The following is a 17,267-nucleotide window of genomic DNA, read 5'->3' on the forward strand; positions in this document are numbered from 1 at the left end:
GTGTCCATAGCAACAGCACCCTAGCTGAATAACTGAGTCAGGCACATAAGCATCAGGTGTTGTAAAGCTATGCAAAAAAGACAAACAGAGATTGAACTACAGAGTTAATTATTACCTCATTCGTGTCAACCTTTAGTCAATGGCAACTGCCAATAATATTTAAGCTGTTTGAAGCTGTGTTTGAGTTTATATCTCACACCCAACCTCCACCTCATTCTCAGCCAGAGGGTTGACAGACAAGAGCTTTGAAAACTAAGCTGAGGGAACACAAAGCCACTTGGTGGCTTGAAATTTGGTTTCGGGAGTCTAGGTTTCAGGCCACTGCACGGCACACCAGGGGAGACTTGGGGTTTGATACAGCAACCTCAAACTAGGTCCCCTGGAACCAGGTTTCAAGCCACTGCTCCTGAAAAAGTGTCTTTGTGTTTCCTTTAGTGTGCCAACATCAAGCTAGTCAAAACTGCAAGAGTTGTCCTGACTGAATTGAGCAAAAAAAAAAAATGGTGATAAAATAAAATAACATCGACTCTAACTTACCCACTGAGAAGATTTTGGTAACGTTTTTTGGGTGGGCGTAAAAGAAATTGTGTATAAAACTAGAAATCAAGCTGACAGCAATACTTAAAAAATACCACAGAAATAACACCTGAATAGCTTATGCACTTCCTCAACTCAACTCTGTTAATTAATGTGGATTTAATTACCCCTATTCATTTCGTGTTCCCTTGTAACAAATTATGTTGATCACATGTATAAGGATGCATTCATATCTTCTGACTCACTCACTAGGTAATCATTTTTCTTTTTGGGGAAAAAAAATAAAAGTTTGAATCCAACCCAACATATAAACACACAAAATAACCATGTGTAATAAAAGCTCCCAATGAGAAAAGCATATATTGTTTTAACATACTGTAAAGCCAGGTTAAATATCAACCATAAAAACTTTGTGGTAGGGTGCACCTAATCGTGGACTTGGAGTGCCATTCCTCTTCAGGTTTAACAGGTAATGGAGTAGTTTACTACTTTAGGGTGTGGATGGAGGTTTAGTTCAAATTAAACAAGTTAGAACAGGTTTGTAACACATGTGTTATTACCTAATTGACACATTTGACTGTACAGTAGACTTATTTGCTTTTCATTGGAGTTCATAAGAAACTACCACATTTGAAAAAGACACATCATTTCAATAAAGTAAGTATTTATTTATTTGTAATGTTTTTTAACACAGTTATTTATGTATATAAAAAAACTGTTTATTTTCAAATACATGCCTCCTTAAAAAATATATGAACCATGCCAAAATATTGCGCATTTATTTATGTATGATTTTATTTATTTTAAATGGTCCTTTTTCTTTTCTTTTTTTTTTTTATATATACAGTAGAGTACAGCTGTATTAGAACACCCCATTGCTTCTGTAGTTTTGTTTTGTTGTGCACATGAAATCAAACCACTGGAACTGAAAATCTTGGAAAATTGTCAATACTAAGAAATTAGTGATTGTCTGGTTTAATTAATGATTTGAATAGACCACGCATGCAGTTCATTTTAAATACTAAAAGAAAAGGAACATAGAGCCACAAATGGTAAAATGCATGAGTCTTTTTAGATGTTGTTTCAGATGCCTAATTAAAGCACAAAGTGGTCGAACATTTTCACACGAGTGCCTATTGTTTCTATATTTCTGATTACTGACTGAAAATTGAAATTCTCCCACCCAGAGGTTTTGATGCAGGTAGGTATATAAAGGATATAAATGAAAAATCATGCTGTTCGAATAAATTTGCACACTACCGTAAATATTTACTATTGAAGTTTGAAAACACACCCATGCCTAACTAAAGACTGTTAAAGGTACACATCAGGTGTAAAGGTACCTGCAGGTACAGCAAACAGACAGGAATCAACTACATATGCAGCGAAAGCTCAGGAGTAGCTTGAGTTTCAGTGATAGCGTTTTACACAGTTGGCCAGCCCAACTACACCTGTGTGTCATCCAGAATAGGTTTTACTGTTCCTTTGTTACTTTTTTTTTTAATGAAGGTGGCACTTTGGAGGTAAGTAGACATTTATTAAAAAGGCTAACTGCGTTTCACATGTTGTTGTTTTTTTGCACCTTTAACAGTATACCACAGTCAGCCTTTATATGGTGTGTGCATAGTTAGGTATACAGTTAATATTGTAAGATATGCATAAGTGGAAAAACGGATTCATCTTTTACATGGTAGGTTTATACTGTTACAATAATGTTAGTCAAAATAGGTATGCATATATATATATATATATATATATATATATATATATATATATATATATATAGTGTGGAGTAGCGGTTAGGGCTGTGGACTCTTGACTGGAGGGTCGTGGGTTCAGTCCCAGGTGGGGGACACTGCTGCTGTACCCTTGAGCAAGGTACTTTACCTAGATTGCTCCAGTAAAAACCCAACTGTATAAATGGGTAATTGTATGTAAAAATAATGTGATATCTTGTAACAATTGTAAGTCGCCCTGGATAAGGGCTTCTGCTAAGAAATTATTAATAATAATAATAATAATAATAATAATAATAGTATATATATATATATATATATATATATATATATATATATATATATATATATATATATATATATGATTTGGTTTACTACACCTTTAAATACAAAATAAGGTTCTTATTAGTTCTTGAAGATGCAGTAAATCTATTGTTTTAAAATTTGAATCTGTAAGAAAAACTATTTTGTGTATTTGCAAAGTACAAACTATGGTGAATGTAAAAGTTACATTTAATTTGACCGAAATAAATGGGTAAACAGATTGCATGTACCGCTGTTTTCAAAATACTTTCAAATTATTTCTGCCAGAGCTGTCCTGCCTTCTTTGGCTAAAAGAGACATACCGACATACCGATATCCCCCTTCCTCGAGAACATTTTGGACAATGATTAATCTGATCTAAATTATTAATTGCATTTCAAATCAATAAAAGAAAAAGAAAACAACAACATTGGTTCATTTACTTGAATTAAGATCCCATCAATGAATGTGCGCATACAAGTTTTGTTCTGCAGGCTGTACAATGACTGTCGTGGGTCTGCAGGTTTTAATGTCAATTTGCAGGTCTGACCCCTGAAATGGCGGTCATTTGTGGGTGATCTGTTATAGAGATTAATGACTGATGCATGGCTTAAGAGTCATTTGTTGGACAGCCCTGATTTAAACCAAAAAAGTTTTTTTTGTGTTTTGTGTTTTGCAGGTATTGGGAAATTGATGAGACCTTACGTAGGTATTGAATTTGCTGGATCACTCTTGTCAAAATGGCCACAAAAGGTAAGAATGGCAAACCAAGATGAGAATATCGGATTTAATGATCTTGACTCTACATTAAATGGTACACACTGCTTACACACAGTTATATTTTTATTTTGTGGCGGCTTTTAAAAAAGTACCAATATCTAAAACTGTTGCAATGTGTGGTAAGAAATAACTCTTATATGAATATTTCAACTGGATCCAGACTGATTACAATCATACAGTTTATTACTTCTGATTACACTGATTACCAGCTTCTCAACGGAACTCACCTTCTGGTTTGACAATAAAGCTAATTGAATAAAAGACCATTGAATAACTTTCTGCAGACAATTAGAAGGCAAACATACGGAGCCCGGGAGGGGACATGAGAGAAAAAATACATATCTTGTGCGCACGAAATGGCTATTTTATCTCTTGTCCCTTCCAGGCTCCGTACAAACACTAACAGACTACTGCAAAGCAAACTTATGCGATCAGGAAAGTGTAACCAATTGACTTAGCCTTTTAACAGTAAGCATTTTTCATTATTATTATTATTATTATTATTATTATTATTATTATTATTATTATTATTATTATTATTATTATTATTAATTTTGTATATATACATGTTAACATAACTTTGAAATAATTACTGATCCTGAATTTATTTATCCTAAACAATAGCAAAAATAACCTTACGCTTATAACTGAGTGGAATTAGAAAATTATTCATTATCGTCAGCCAATCATCTTCCAGTTCTTACAAGCTTCTATCAGATGGTAGGTTACACCTCTGAAGTACAAAAAAACGGGACCTCTGAAAGGAAGGGGGGCTGTTAAAAATTTAAACTCTCTTTAGAAATCCTCTATTCATGCAATAGGAAACACTGATAATATTACTATTATAGTATTGACAACAAATTAATATTGTGCGTCTATTGCAGTAATACTGTATCCTGGTTTATCTAACTTGTGCTCCATGTATGGTGCTGGTCTTTAGTATTCTGGGAAAGCATGTTGCATTCAGTAAATTATGAAATAAAATAAAAACATAAATAAATGTAAAAATAGCAACAGCATGAAATGTCCTCTTCTTGAACTGGACAGAGCGATAAATAGTCAATTCCAATCTTTGATGCAGCTGGTATTTTTTTCATTGAAGACATTTTAAATAAATCGTGTTGTTCTATGTAGTGTGTGTTCAACCATTTACCGGAAGCAAACTAAACCGGCTGCCAGGTTCCTAAATGCAGTGCATCAATAAGGAAACCGTTTGCTGTATTTATTTTGAAGTGATAAAAAAATGTGTATATTCACACGGCAATGGGTACATTTCATGGTAATTGTGAAATCTGTGATAAAATACAGCCTTAACCATCAGTTATATTTTTCACAGTTTGTTGTTTGTTTTTGTTCTTTGGTCATTTTTAAAAGAATATTGGTGCCATTATTAAAATGTATTACTAGAGTGAGTTATACAGCTTTTGTTCTGTTTTTGTTCAACACTGTACGGTGTTCTTCAGGACTCTCACGTTCGTCTTGTATTTACATATACAGAAGATGACATCTATGCCTATGGTCTGTCTGTGGCTCTCACTAAAGTTGCTGCTCCTTCTACTGTTGGACTTTACTCATCTTGCCCAAGGCGCATTCAAGGACTTCTGAGGAAGATTGAAAGTAAGTTTTGATGTTGTGCACTTAAAATGTCTTCTTGTGTTTTTTACACAAGAAAAAAAAAGCTGTCAAATACGTCCTCTTGAAATATCTGTCTAATATATAAAGCAGCAGTGTGGAGTGGTGGTTAGGGCTCTGGGCTTTTGACTGGTGGGTTGTGGGTTCAATCCCAGGTGGGGACATTGCTGCTGTACCCTTGAGCAAGGTACTTTACCTAGATTGCTCCAGTAAAAACCCAACTATATAAATGGGTAATTATATGTAAAAATAATGTGTAAAAAATAACATAATTGTATCTAAATATAATGTGATATCTTGTAACAATTGTAAATCGCCCTGGATAAGGGTGTCTGCTAAGCAATAAATAATAATAATGAAGGTAATTTTATTGGGAGTTGTACTTAATATCTTTGGGGAAATTCACGAGGCGTTGTTTGTTCTCAAAAACACACTTTAATGTTACACAGCTAGAATTATTAAATCGACAATATCTAAGAGGCTTTGAATTGTTGTTTATTTGATTTATTAATGTGCATACAAATGTCAGACCAGAGAAGCCCATCAGAGATTTGAGTCCTCAGTTCCAAGGGCTTCTGGGGTGACAGCAGCAATATGTGACATCAACACGCTATACCGCCAACAGCATAATACATGTTAACACACCCATTTAGTTACTACAGAAAGTACAACAAATGCATTGTGAAAATGGGTAGGACTAATTCTACCCTACAGTTTGAAAGGGTGTAGCTGTTTTTAAAAGAAAAGGGAGAGAGAATACCAATTTATAGGTGGTGAAACAGCTTATGCAATATGGTATTTTATTAAATGGAACAAATAGGTTGTTTCTATGGTATGATTTTGGAGTATCTTTGATTTTTATTAGGGCATTGTTATTGATGTCTTGTGTCTTCAATAGTGTAAATTACTTTGTGACCCCACCCTTAAGGTTAAAATATATTTCTAAACATTATGTGTTATATATTATACATATTTTATTCCTTTCTTTAGCAAATATGAAAAAGGAATCAGAACGAAGAGAAAAGAAATACCCACCTGCACAAAAGAAGGGTTCTCTTTGGAATTTTCTGTCCATTTTACTCCGTATGATTTTCTACTGGCCGAAGTGGTCGGACAAGCACAAGGAGAGAAAAAATTTCCAATACATATTTATACGGTTCAATGCCTGGCACTTTACAGGTACCGACAAGTTATGGGCAGGCCTGGTCATCACTCTCTGTGAATCGTTTCAAACTATTTTCGGCCGTTTTCTCGTCAGCATTTTCAGAACTTCTCAACAAATAGATGAGTCTGTCAGGAAAACAATAAAGGAAAGCTGTGAGAAGGAGTGGATTGCCAAAACAATTTGCTGCCTTCCCCTTTGGCTTCTTGCACTTGTTACAGCTCCACTTGTCATTGGGTTGATTGCTGTTGTTATAATTGTTGGTTTCCCAGTTGGCGACAGTTCTGATGATGGTATAACAGCGTTTGAAAGCATGGCTATTGCAACGCTTGGGCTACCAGCTGCCGGTGCGATGCGGTTTACCTTTCTGTTGAGTAAAAATCTGATGTTCAGCCAGGATTTCAATATCCAGAGGCTGATGGATAAACCCAGAATGAGCACTCAGTTGGGCTTCATGAATGAAGTGCGGAAAGAGGTGGAAGTTCTCACCAACTTTATCCGCTTCATGGAAGTCTACGAAAGAAGGAATATCCGTGTCGTCTTGGAAATTACCAACTTGGATCGGTGCACTCCTGAGAAAATTGTCGGCGTCTTGGAGGCAATAAACATCTTGCTTTCTGGGGAAAACGTCCCGTTCATTTCCATACTAGCGATTGATCCCAGGGTGATTGTGAAGAGCGTGGAGAGCTCCAAGAGTTTTGAAGGCATGGATAAAAACGGTTATCTGTTTCTGAACCGCATCGTGACCCTGCCCTTTACTGTCCCTGAAATGGAAATCAGTTCTAAGCGTAGTGTTTTTAGAAAACTTGTAGAACGTCAGTCAGAATTTCCTGAAGATGATGAAATAGAAGAGAGCCAGGAGATATCTTACAAAGCAGAGAGATCGCAGGTGCTTGAAGAATCTTTCATGGAAAGCGGAATCTTATATGAATCTCAGATTCCTTTGATAAGCAGTACCCCAGACAGACGAGAACATAATGTTACCATTCAGAAAACAGTTAAGGATTTGATTAAAGAGTCACTGAGAGTCATCAGTGATGAAGGGACCGAGGGAACCTTTAATGATTACCTCATGGAGAACAGCATTTATATGAGAAGAATTATCAATTCAGTAAGAGTCTCAATTATAATCATGGCTGCCAGAAAGAGAGAATTACCACCAGCGAAGGAAGTTGCGGCTTGGATAGTCCTGGCTAATCAGTGGCCATGTCGTCTCAGCTGGATCTTACAGTGCATTGAAGATGATGAACAAAGAGCTGCAATAGATAAAAACGTTACTGGGGAAGACAGCATTGATGAGACCAAGTGTCTGTGGGATGTCTTTTGCGAATCGAGGATCGAGCTTCACCTGATAAAGGACCAAATTAAAAACCTCCTGGAAATGGACGGGGATCCGGAACTGTTTGAAATGTTTCTCAAGAAAGATTTTTTGTTCACCATAAAGAAGGCCAAATTCTTTAAAGTTTTCACCGTCAATCTCGATCAGTCCATCAAGAAGGAGCTGGAAATAATCCGGGGAAGCAAAAGTCTAAAAGATACCATTAAATCAGAGAAGACCACCCCACTAAAAACTGGATTGGTTTTACAAATGAATGAAGATGATGTGTGCAAAGAGGTAAGATCTTCATTTCTTATCAGATCCTGATCATACTCATTACCATAATTTATATCTTTACTTAAACCTTGCAAACTTAATTAAATTGGACTATAACCCAGGGGTGTCCAACAGGCTCTCGAGCCATATATGGCTCATTAATCTTCATAATATGGCTCAGTAGTCTTAGGTCAAAGTCAATGATGTGCTTTAAACATGCAGCATGTTTACTGAACAGCAAACTACCGAAAGGGCGTCTCAGTACAGTTGCTGCTGTTAACTCAGCTTTTTAATCAACTACATTTTTTTTTTCATTAGTGATACATGTATTGTTGGGCTCTGTCAGACAAAAACGTGTGATCTGGCACAAATGAACTGCTGTTTTAAACTCTAACCAGCTGGAGACAGACCTAGCACAGTGTATGGAGTGGGTTGCCAAGGAACGTATCTGATGCTGAATTATTGCGATCCTTTAAGACTCGACAGTGACAGATATCTCCAAGATGTTCAAAAAGGGGCCCTTTGAATGTCCGAGGTGAACTTCATTAACTGTTAGATTCAGTTTCAATCAAAACTCAAATGACCTCAACGACTGGCTAATATCTTTTTAATGCATCATTTTAAGGAACAGCAATAACACATTAGGTACTATGCAAGATTAGATAGGAATTACTATACTTAGATGTAAGTGCTATATCTGTGCAGAGCACTCAATCCACTGGTAATTACTGTCACTTAAAATGAGGCATGAAGCGACAAAAGTACTCTTAATTACCAGACTACCATTGTCTCTGACCTCTTCTTTTCTCTCCCTTAACTGATTGCTTCTCTTCATAACTGACATACTTAGAAGCTAATTACTACACACTACGCTTTCTCCTACTTTAGGGATTCTGTGGACCCGTTGGGATTCATTTCATCCGTAAATAAAGTGTAGCTTGAAATAGTCATTTTAATTGCTTTCTATAATCTTCTCTTACTGTTTTATCATGCTTGCAAGCAGTGCTTCTGAGTTCTGTATTTTTACTTTGACACATATGTAACAGGCAGCGTTGTGTAATACACTGCTGTTATGGATTCTGTTCCCAGTCGGTGAGATGAGATGAGGTTAAAAGCTTTAAAACCATGCATGCAGATGAGTCCGGCTCTTTTGCATTGTATTTAAGATGCTTGCTCGCACTGCGCGGGGTCGCCAGTTCGCTACCAGCCTGTTACATTAACTAGGAGTCGATTTATAAAAGTGAATATTATTGTGCTGCTAATGTTATACCTAATAAATATGGGCAGGGTGCTACGTCACTATAGAATATAAGCAATAAGGGTTATGAATATGCATTACAAATGTCATTTGAACTGGCTTACTTTTTACATTTTATCTTGACTTATGTTGACATTTTGAAAGCAAAACGAACATGTAGGTGATTTGCATTTTGAAAATATTTTAAGGACTTCCTTATCGGAACGTTTCACATACAGGTCAACCACATCACCATAGTAACCCAGCTATGGCTTTTTATGTTTGGAGGTGAAAACCTGATAAGGACATTCTGTACCAGAATAGCATCAGAATCTGTCCCAGCGGAGGTGTTTACTGTGAGATATCAACTGGCAGACTAAGTGTCCCTTTGTCTGGACTTGTAAAAAGGGACTTTTGTTATTAGTTAAAAGGCATTTAGAGATCTAAGGTATATTATTGCAAAATAAGACTGTGTGATCTACAAGATGAAAAAACTTGATATTTGGAGGCCTCATGTTGGTCTGTCTAATTCTCCATCTGTATGTCACATTTTTAACGATGGTTAACCTTTCATTCTTGCCTTTCATGAGCTTTTCACTCACTTTGAGTAGTTCTTGTTGCATGTGTAGACTATGAGCTCAGGAGCTTCTCTTCAGTTCTAGTTGCCTGTCTTAGACATACTGTATGTAATATATGCAAGAGCAGCTTTTTATGGTAGTGCCAGCACCATCTAGTGCACAGCAATGTATTGACAGCAAAGCAAATTGAAACTTGATCCAAAGTTTAAAAAATGGTATTGGATTTCATGTTCTGACCATCTGGTATGAGGTTATACAAGCAATGCATGTCTAGTGTGGGATACAACTTGTTTACCGGGACTAGATTCAAATGTGTCTTTGCTTACAATCCAGTGGCATACTGCTCAAATTGACAGACAGGTTCTATCTGGTAAGACGTTTGCGAAGAAGCCATAAACAGGGTTCAAAATTAATCTGCTTTGAAGCATAGTCTGTTGAAAATGAAAGATCCACCAGGTAAAATAATTCCAGAATTAATGGATTTAATATAAAAAATGTATGCATTTCATTGCTATTTATTTTTCAAATACACTTGTGGTATAACAGAATATTAAATGATTGTTCGTGGTGTGCAGTTTTTATTCACCTTTGGAGGATGTCCTTACATAAACTACTCAACCCTGCTGGGGCTCATGAGTTAGCGGGACATCCTCCTGAGGTGAGTGAAAAATGTATACCGCTGTACACTTATTCAGTATCCTCTATAAAGCTGACGTTATGCAGTCACAAAATGCTTGCAACTTACATTATCATGTTTTTTTGTTTTTCAGATGAAAAAGCTAAAATTCAATGAGACAAATGATGGCAAGTATATGCAGAGAATAAAAGAGAACAATCTTAATGGCCGCGCATTACTTTTTGGCCACAACAACGAGATCAAAAATGCCCTTCAGATGTCCATGGGAGAATGGACTGACTTTAGCATTCATTTCTTAGGAATAAAACCACAAGCTGTCTGCCCTGCCAGAGATAGCTCTCCATACCTGACGTCAGTCCAACCCTCTGCTATATCAGTGGAAAATCTTGTTGTGGGAGAAAGCACAAGGGCTTAATGGACCTTTTCAAATCCATTTCCCAATTCAAGAAGCCACAAAAGCCAGGAGCAGAAACCTAAAAAAATTGCTTTTTTCACAGCTAATTTCATGATAATTAATTGTTCATGATTTCAAAACACTCAATAAGAATTCTAAGATAAAACTATAATAATCTCTGTTAAGTAAACCATAGTTTTGGCGCTGAAAAGGACTTCGTTTCTCATAGTTTTACCTTTACTGGAAAAAAAAAACATTCTGGAATAACAGCCCCTGCTGTTTTTGCCATGTTTCCCCATTATATGAAATCTTAAAGACTGTGATAACCACATATTTGTTATCTAGTATTGCTGATAAAAGCCACATTAGCACTAGTATCCTTAAAGGGCTGTTTAATAATGTACATTCTCCTAATATTTGATTTCATACCTGTTAATTGATATCGCATTGTGGGTTTTCTGTATGGTTGTAGGGGAAGTGATGTATATATGTTTGTTTGTGAATGTGCAGATGAATTGCCTTTGCATAATAACCCTTGAAAGTATGGCATATTTGCTTCAGTCAAAAATCACAATGAGACTGAAAACTGCCTGAAAGCTGTCTTTTAAATAGTGTTACCTGTTTTTGTCACATCAAAATTTGCAAACTTTTCCATCCAGTTGATGCTCACCTTCAAAAAAAGGATTTATGAATTTGATCTAGTGAACAAAACCAGGAGGTTGTTAACTATAGGCATGAAATGTATTGTACCTATTTTTCATTATTCACTAATGTTAATTCAAACAAAAATGGGGGTTGAAACATGGTCGCTGTCTTATTGGAGAATATAAAGATTCTCAAACTCATAAGACTGGTTTTGGTGAACACTGTGAGCCCCCATCATAACTAAGTAATATGCCCATCTCTCTTGACAAGGCCTGTCTGCAGAAACCTGTCTAGCCAGGCACAGGTACAAAATAGGTGTAACTGGAATGAGACAAAGAGAAAAGACACCACCTACACCAAAGAAGGGTTCTGTTTGGAGTTCTGTGAGTTACTGTACATGATTTTCAAAATGTTTGAAAAACCAAAACAAAATAATAGATGTCCAGTATATATTTATACGGTTCAGCACCTGGCACTTCACCGGCAGCGATACGTTGAAAAACAGAGAGTTTACAAAATACAGTAATATCTGACCTAATATGAATTCACCTACAGTAGTGTGCAAATGTATTACAACACCCCATTGCTTCTGTAGTTTTGATTTGTTGTGCATGTGAAATCAAACCACTGCAACTTGGAGAATTGTCAAAATAGTGATTGTCTAATTGATGACTTTAATACGTCATACATGCTTGGTCACCATATTACTCCAATGTTCAGGTCCTTGCATTGGTTACCAGTGAGTCATCGAATTGATTTTCAAGTTGCTGTAATAATTTATAAGCTCCTTCTTAGATTAGGGCCATCGTATCTCCAAGAAATACTAACTCTGTATATTCCTATTCGTTCTTTAGAGATCAGAAAGTGCAGAACTTTGAATTGTTCTAAAAGTCTTAAATTTATGTAATTGGTTGTAGCTGAAGTTTTGCATTTCATTTTGTACACCACTCTGGGATGCCAGGGTGCTTTCTAAAACTGAATTTGCATTGTACAAAAATGTTGGTGGATTAATTTACAAATAGCAAATATGCAAAAACATGTCACAAACAGGTGATCTTTGACTTCCGTGAAATGTGATTGAATTGTAGGTTGTAGACTGCAGATGGAACCGGCTACAGCCTCAACTTGATATTGGAACAAAATGACAGTTTGAAAAATAAGGCAGATGGGAATGTGGTTTAACCGCATCGTGCATTTCTTAATCATTTGCCAAGAGACTCATCTGTTACACTGTGAAATAACACTTAATACAACACCACAGCATTTAATATTATTTTCAGCACATTTATTTAAACAAGATATTTACCACAAAAAAGCTGTTAATGTATTTTAAGATCATTTGTGAAGGAATATTGTTTTTAGAAGTACATGTATTACCTCTCATTATTATTTGATCCCCCTGATTATTTCAGTTTATTTTGTATTTTATACATCAGCTTGGAATGTGCAGGTATTTCAAAGACAATTCCAATGCAGTAGAAGTTGCTGCTACTTCCTGGTACAAAAATCAGACCATGTGACCTACAGCACAGGAACTGATTAGATAACAGGAAGAAACAGATTTGGTTTGATTTACTTGATAGATCAATATATCACACAATGAAGTATAATGCACAAGCAAATAACCAAAAGGAGGCCAGTGATAATGCTACTAAAGCCACAAACAGGTACAACTTTGGTTAGCACTCCCCTAATAGAAATCTAAAAACTGGATACAAGACAAACAGCAGATACAATGTGGGTACAATTTGATGCATTGCTAGAGTAAAAACAGGTGTGGCGGCTTCACTGATTTGGGCTACAGTGGGACATCTGTTGAGTGTCACAATACGTTGCACTAGTCTGCATTCCGTCATGTCCTGCTTGAGTTGTGCTTTCTTTCCACTAGTGGTTCTCTATAAATGTTTCCATTCCTGGGAAAGCTAGGGAGTTTTGATGGACGCGTTGCTCAACTCAACCAATTGCACGGCCCATTGTGAAGTCATTGAGAGCCTTCTGCTTTCCCATTGTTGTTGCTGAATAGTTGCACATAAAAACACTGAGAAAGACATATGTTTGCATTGCATGGTATGCAAGGGATCTTATGATGTTACTTACATTCACTATTCTGTCCAAAGTTCATTTTTTGACATGATCTTTTAACCTAACAGTAAGGGAGGTCTTTGTGACCCATGTTCCAAAGTGGCCTTTCCAAAACAAGACGTCCTTTGCTGCATGTTTAAACTTTACATAGCGTACTCCGGGTCCATAGTTGTAAAACACATGGATGACCTGTAAAAGAGATACAACACTGCATTGTCACAGTTCAATGATACTGCAAAAGGGCTTTTAAAAAACAACCCTGTGAAACCATCTAAAAATCCTGGTGTACATACTTGCAATTCTTATGAAGGAACTGAAATTGGAATGGACTTTAAAAAGGAACTGGAAATGGAATTGGAACTGAAAAACATGAATTGATCCCGACCCTGGTTGCAAGTTAGTTTTAGTCACCACTTTCACCAATGTTTTTTCATGATATTTGTAGGGTCCTTGTTTAAATAGGGACCCTCATGTACTGACTTTGTGCCTGTCCGTCCCTCTGCCTGTCTGTCACACTGTACGTTACACAAATCTTCCCCACACTTTTATCACACACACCTATCCTCCCATAGACATTTGAATTGCATTTAGCTATAATCTGATAAACGTTATACAAATATATTGAACCTTTCAGACACTGTGCAATTATTGTGCGATTATGAGGACCCTCAGTACTGTATGTGTATGCACTGTTTGTTTTTTTACTCCCTCTCAAAGGAAAGTTAATGGTAATACCTTTTCCCAGCACTGAACTGGTTGAATTGGAACGATTTTCAATCCAGAATTGTATTTCTGTAGCACTGTCCGTTTATCTGCTGCTAATAACTTGACTTTCATCAAATATTCTCCTCCGCAGTCCCTGTGGGATGAATACCTGGGGAAAAGAAGTACTTTATATATATATATATATATATATATATATATATATATATATATTAGAACACCTCAAGATTTGTCATTTATAGCCTTTATATACATACCTGCATGAAAACCTGAAAGCCTCTGGGTATGAGAATTTCAATTTTCGGTCAGTAATCAGTAATTTAAAAACAATAGGTACTCATATGTGAAAATGTTAGAAAATGTTAGACAATTCTGATATATATAGTTTTCTTTTAAAATGTTTGAAAAAATAAAACTAATTAATTTTTTGATACGAAACAGCAGAGGTCATGTTTTAAATTAAAATGTGTTGAGAGTACGGCCAAGTGTATATCTAGACTTCGACTGGTAAACTATGAGGTCACTGCTCAATTCAGAAGTGTTCGTAATTCCGTACAGACTTTTTTCAATATACAACTGCCTTATACTGGTCAGCACCTCACGGAGATTAAGCATTGGAGTGCACAAATACCTACTGGATTTATATATATATATATATATATAACAGAATCAAAAACTAGCAGAAAGCATGACTAACCAATCTTCTATGCAGATCTCTGGTTGATAATTATCCAGGATGTCTTCCCAAAGCCCCACTTCAAGAAGATTAATTGTTTGAGATTTTCTACACCAGCTGCAACACAAGGACAGTAAAAAACCAAGACAGATCTTAAGTGGTGACACTGTGACACCACAATGACAAACGGGGTAACAGTAGCACAAGGACAGCTAAAAGAGCATGAGCCCAAAACTGACATACCAATAATGGTAGGAAACAATGGTCATTTACTGCAGTACCACTGTACTACATCAGTACCACTAGTTAATTTACATCGCTGTTGTCTGTTGAAACATTTGCCATTGAATTCAAGTTTCTTGTAACATTTAATAGTTCTGGGTGTCACTTTTTCAAATTCTACTGTAATGGCTTGCAAAAAAAGGTTAATTGTGAGTGCGATTCGCTTCTGTCTGTTTCGGGAGGAAGTGAAAACCACGTTGACGTACAAGTATGACGAAACAAACGTGGAGCAGATTCCTGCGAGGTCTTCAGGAGGGAACGTTCGAATTGACCACCCGTCTCCCCCGTTTGAAATGTCCCATCCTTTGAAGCCCTCTGCAAATAAATGCAGAATTTGTACAACATCGTTAGATATAGGAATGCAACACATAACTAATCACACGGCAAATCTAATGGTACTTAAAATAAAACAAAGGGTTGATGTATGTGTTGCTTTGTATGGACCCACTAAAGTATTTCAGTGCGGAGGGCATCTAAAAAGGGTTAAGGAAAGTAACGCCACTCAACACAGCAGAACTGTCTTAGGTGCATAACTTCTATATCTATAAAAGAATGCATTTAAGTGGTGTCATTGTGTGTTGTAAGTTATCTGCATAACTTGGTTAAGACTACAACCAACAAACTAACTGAATGAAATACTTCCTATTTAGTGCTGATTCTAATCAACAACTTTACCTTCACCAAAAGGATTCTGGATTAAGTTTTTGTTAAACGGTCCTTTGAGACATAACCTCTTCCAGTCAAAGTTGGCAGGTACACATTTCTTGACGATTTGTAGATGTTTTTTTTCTTCCTCAGCCTTGAATTTCCAGAATGCTTGGCTGTCTATCACACTGTGCCATCTCTTACAGACATACTGGCAATTTCTGAGCAGAACCGAAGCTGGGAGGTGTCTGAGAATAAGGTTGAGAACTTCTTCGGGCAGTTGGGATAAGTCCATGTAGAACTCTGTCTCTCCATCACCACCGCTATGACTTTTACAGCTTTTCTGTAAACTTTGCCCCATTGTTTTCTAAATAGGAACAACAGAAATTCAGATTTACTTTTAGTGCTGGCACAAACTTTTGAATTAACTGGGTGACACAAATATAAACCGCACCATTTTACAGTGAAAAAAATTAATTCTGGAGTAAAATAAACCTGGTACCAATTAAATGACCCCGCATAAATGTTATTTATTTTAGATGCTGTTTAATGCATTTTTTTGTTATGGTATCTTATTGTTTATACATTCTGTTATGTGAACCTATACACAACATTTAAAACAACTGTAACATATTCAAACCCCTTGTTGCTGTTTAGTTTATTGAGAAATCTTCAAGAAGGAGGGAAGCGTGTGTATGCAGCTAATAATGTCTGGTTTTATGCTGAACAGATGCCTGCAACAGGTAAATACTTCCAGACTCCAGATGCTGTCGTTTCCTGTGGGCAGCATAGAACGTGAGTATGTTATGTTGGATTCAATTATCTGTATTAACATTGAGGCAGGAAGCGTGTTTAAAATGAAAATGGAACTACTATATCGCGGAAGGAAAGATTAAATGCGTTAATAGAAATAATAATAAAAAAACAGCCTGATTTAATAATATTTTAACTAGCTTGTTGACGTCTGTAGCATAATTGCGATTTTTTAAAAGACAATTCAAATGTACTATTACACAGCTGTACAACTGTATTTATTTATTTATTTATTTATTTTTCTGACCGTCTAAATAACACCAATACAGATTTTAAGAACGATGTATAGGCTACACTGGACAAACATTTGCAATATCTCACCTTTTTATTTTTTATTTATTTATGTTTTTTACTGGTTCGTCCCATGCAGTGACTTGATCTCGAGGGAAACCAAAAGATTATTATACTTTCGATTTGTATTTCATAAATGTGTTCTAGTCCTTTGCTTCCTGAAGTGGCGTTTGTAGCACGTCACTCTGCTGCGTGGATAACGTTGCTTTCTTGATGAGAGAGAGAGAGAGAGAGAGAGAGAATGCACTGAGAGAGAAGGCCCGCAGGGCTTTCTATTCCATAAAGAAAAAGCTTTATATAAAACTCCCCATTAGAATTTGGCTCAAAATTTTTGAAAGTGTTATCAAACCCATTGCCCTCTATGGCAGTGAAGTGTGGGGTCCGCTCACAGAGCAGGATTACACTAAATGGGATAAACACCCAATAGAAGCCCTGCACACAGAGTTCTGCAAAAACATCCTGCAAATACAGAGAAAAACACCAAACAACGCGTGCAGGGCAGAACTAGGTCAATATCCAT

General features: G+C 36.3%; 2 protein-coding genes across 3 annotated transcripts; one reads left to right on the top strand and one right to left on the bottom strand.

Annotated features, from left to right (window-relative positions):
• The first annotated feature begins 1,097 nt into the window (after nt 1-1,097).
• On the top strand, nt 1,098-12,505 carry LOC117415036 (NTPase KAP family P-loop domain-containing protein 1-like). Its single transcript, XM_034024951.3, has 5 exons — nt 1,098-1,194; nt 3,256-3,329; nt 4,854-4,973; nt 5,979-7,765; nt 10,330-12,505. The coding sequence occupies exons 2-5, from the start codon at nt 3,317-3,319 to the stop codon at nt 10,609-10,611; spliced, it is 2,202 nt and encodes a 733-aa protein (XP_033880842.3). The 5' UTR covers nt 1,098-1,194; nt 3,256-3,316; the 3' UTR covers nt 10,612-12,505.
• A 38-nt stretch (nt 12,506-12,543) lies between these two features.
• On the bottom strand, nt 12,544-16,967 carry LOC117415035 (F-box only protein 17-like). Of its 2 annotated transcripts, XM_059026664.1 has the most exons (7): nt 16,778-16,967; nt 16,284-16,420; nt 15,674-16,010; nt 15,205-15,313; nt 14,738-14,833; nt 14,053-14,191; nt 12,544-13,506 (listed from the first exon to the last, which is right to left on the bottom strand). In XM_059026664.1, exons 3-7 carry the CDS (start codon nt 16,002-16,004, stop codon nt 13,354-13,356), a joined length of 828 nt encoding a protein of 275 aa, XP_058882647.1. In that variant the 5' UTR covers nt 16,005-16,010; nt 16,284-16,420; nt 16,778-16,967; the 3' UTR covers nt 12,544-13,353. The 2 variants fall into 2 exon arrangements, with proteins under 2 accessions (XP_058882647.1, XP_033880841.3); XM_034024950.3 differs by lacking the exon at nt 16,284-16,420 and having other exon boundaries at nt 12,546-13,506; nt 16,778-16,966.
• Between the last annotated feature and the right edge of the window lie 300 nt (nt 16,968-17,267).

Source organism: Acipenser ruthenus, chromosome 7 (assembly GCF_902713425.1).
Source record: "Acipenser ruthenus chromosome 7, fAciRut3.2 maternal haplotype, whole genome shotgun sequence".
Classification (NCBI taxonomy): domain Eukaryota; kingdom Metazoa; phylum Chordata; class Actinopteri; order Acipenseriformes; family Acipenseridae; genus Acipenser; species Acipenser ruthenus.

Bases quoted from the DNA above. Each gene is read 5' to 3' on its own strand.
- LOC117415036 (XM_034024951.3), top strand. The intron at 4,974-5,978 runs GTAAGTTTTGAT...TCCTTTCTTTAG, and splicing joins ACTTCTGAGGAAGATTGAAA to CAAATATGAAAAAGGAATCA. The intron at 7,766-10,329 runs GTAAGATCTTCA...TTTGTTTTTCAG, and splicing joins AAGATGATGTGTGCAAAGAG to ATGAAAAAGCTAAAATTCAA.
- LOC117415035 (XM_059026664.1), bottom strand. From the start codon at position 16,004: ATGGGGCAAAGTTTACAGAAAAGCTGTAAAAGTCATAGCGGTGGTGAT. The intron at 14,192-14,737 runs GTTAGTCATGCT...TCTTTTCCCCAG, and splicing joins GAGATCTGCATAGAAGATTG to GTATTCATCCCACAGGGACT. The intron at 13,507-14,052 runs GTATTACCATTA...TCTCTTTTACAG, and splicing joins CAGTTCAGTGCTGGGAAAAG to GTCATCCATGTGTTTTACAA.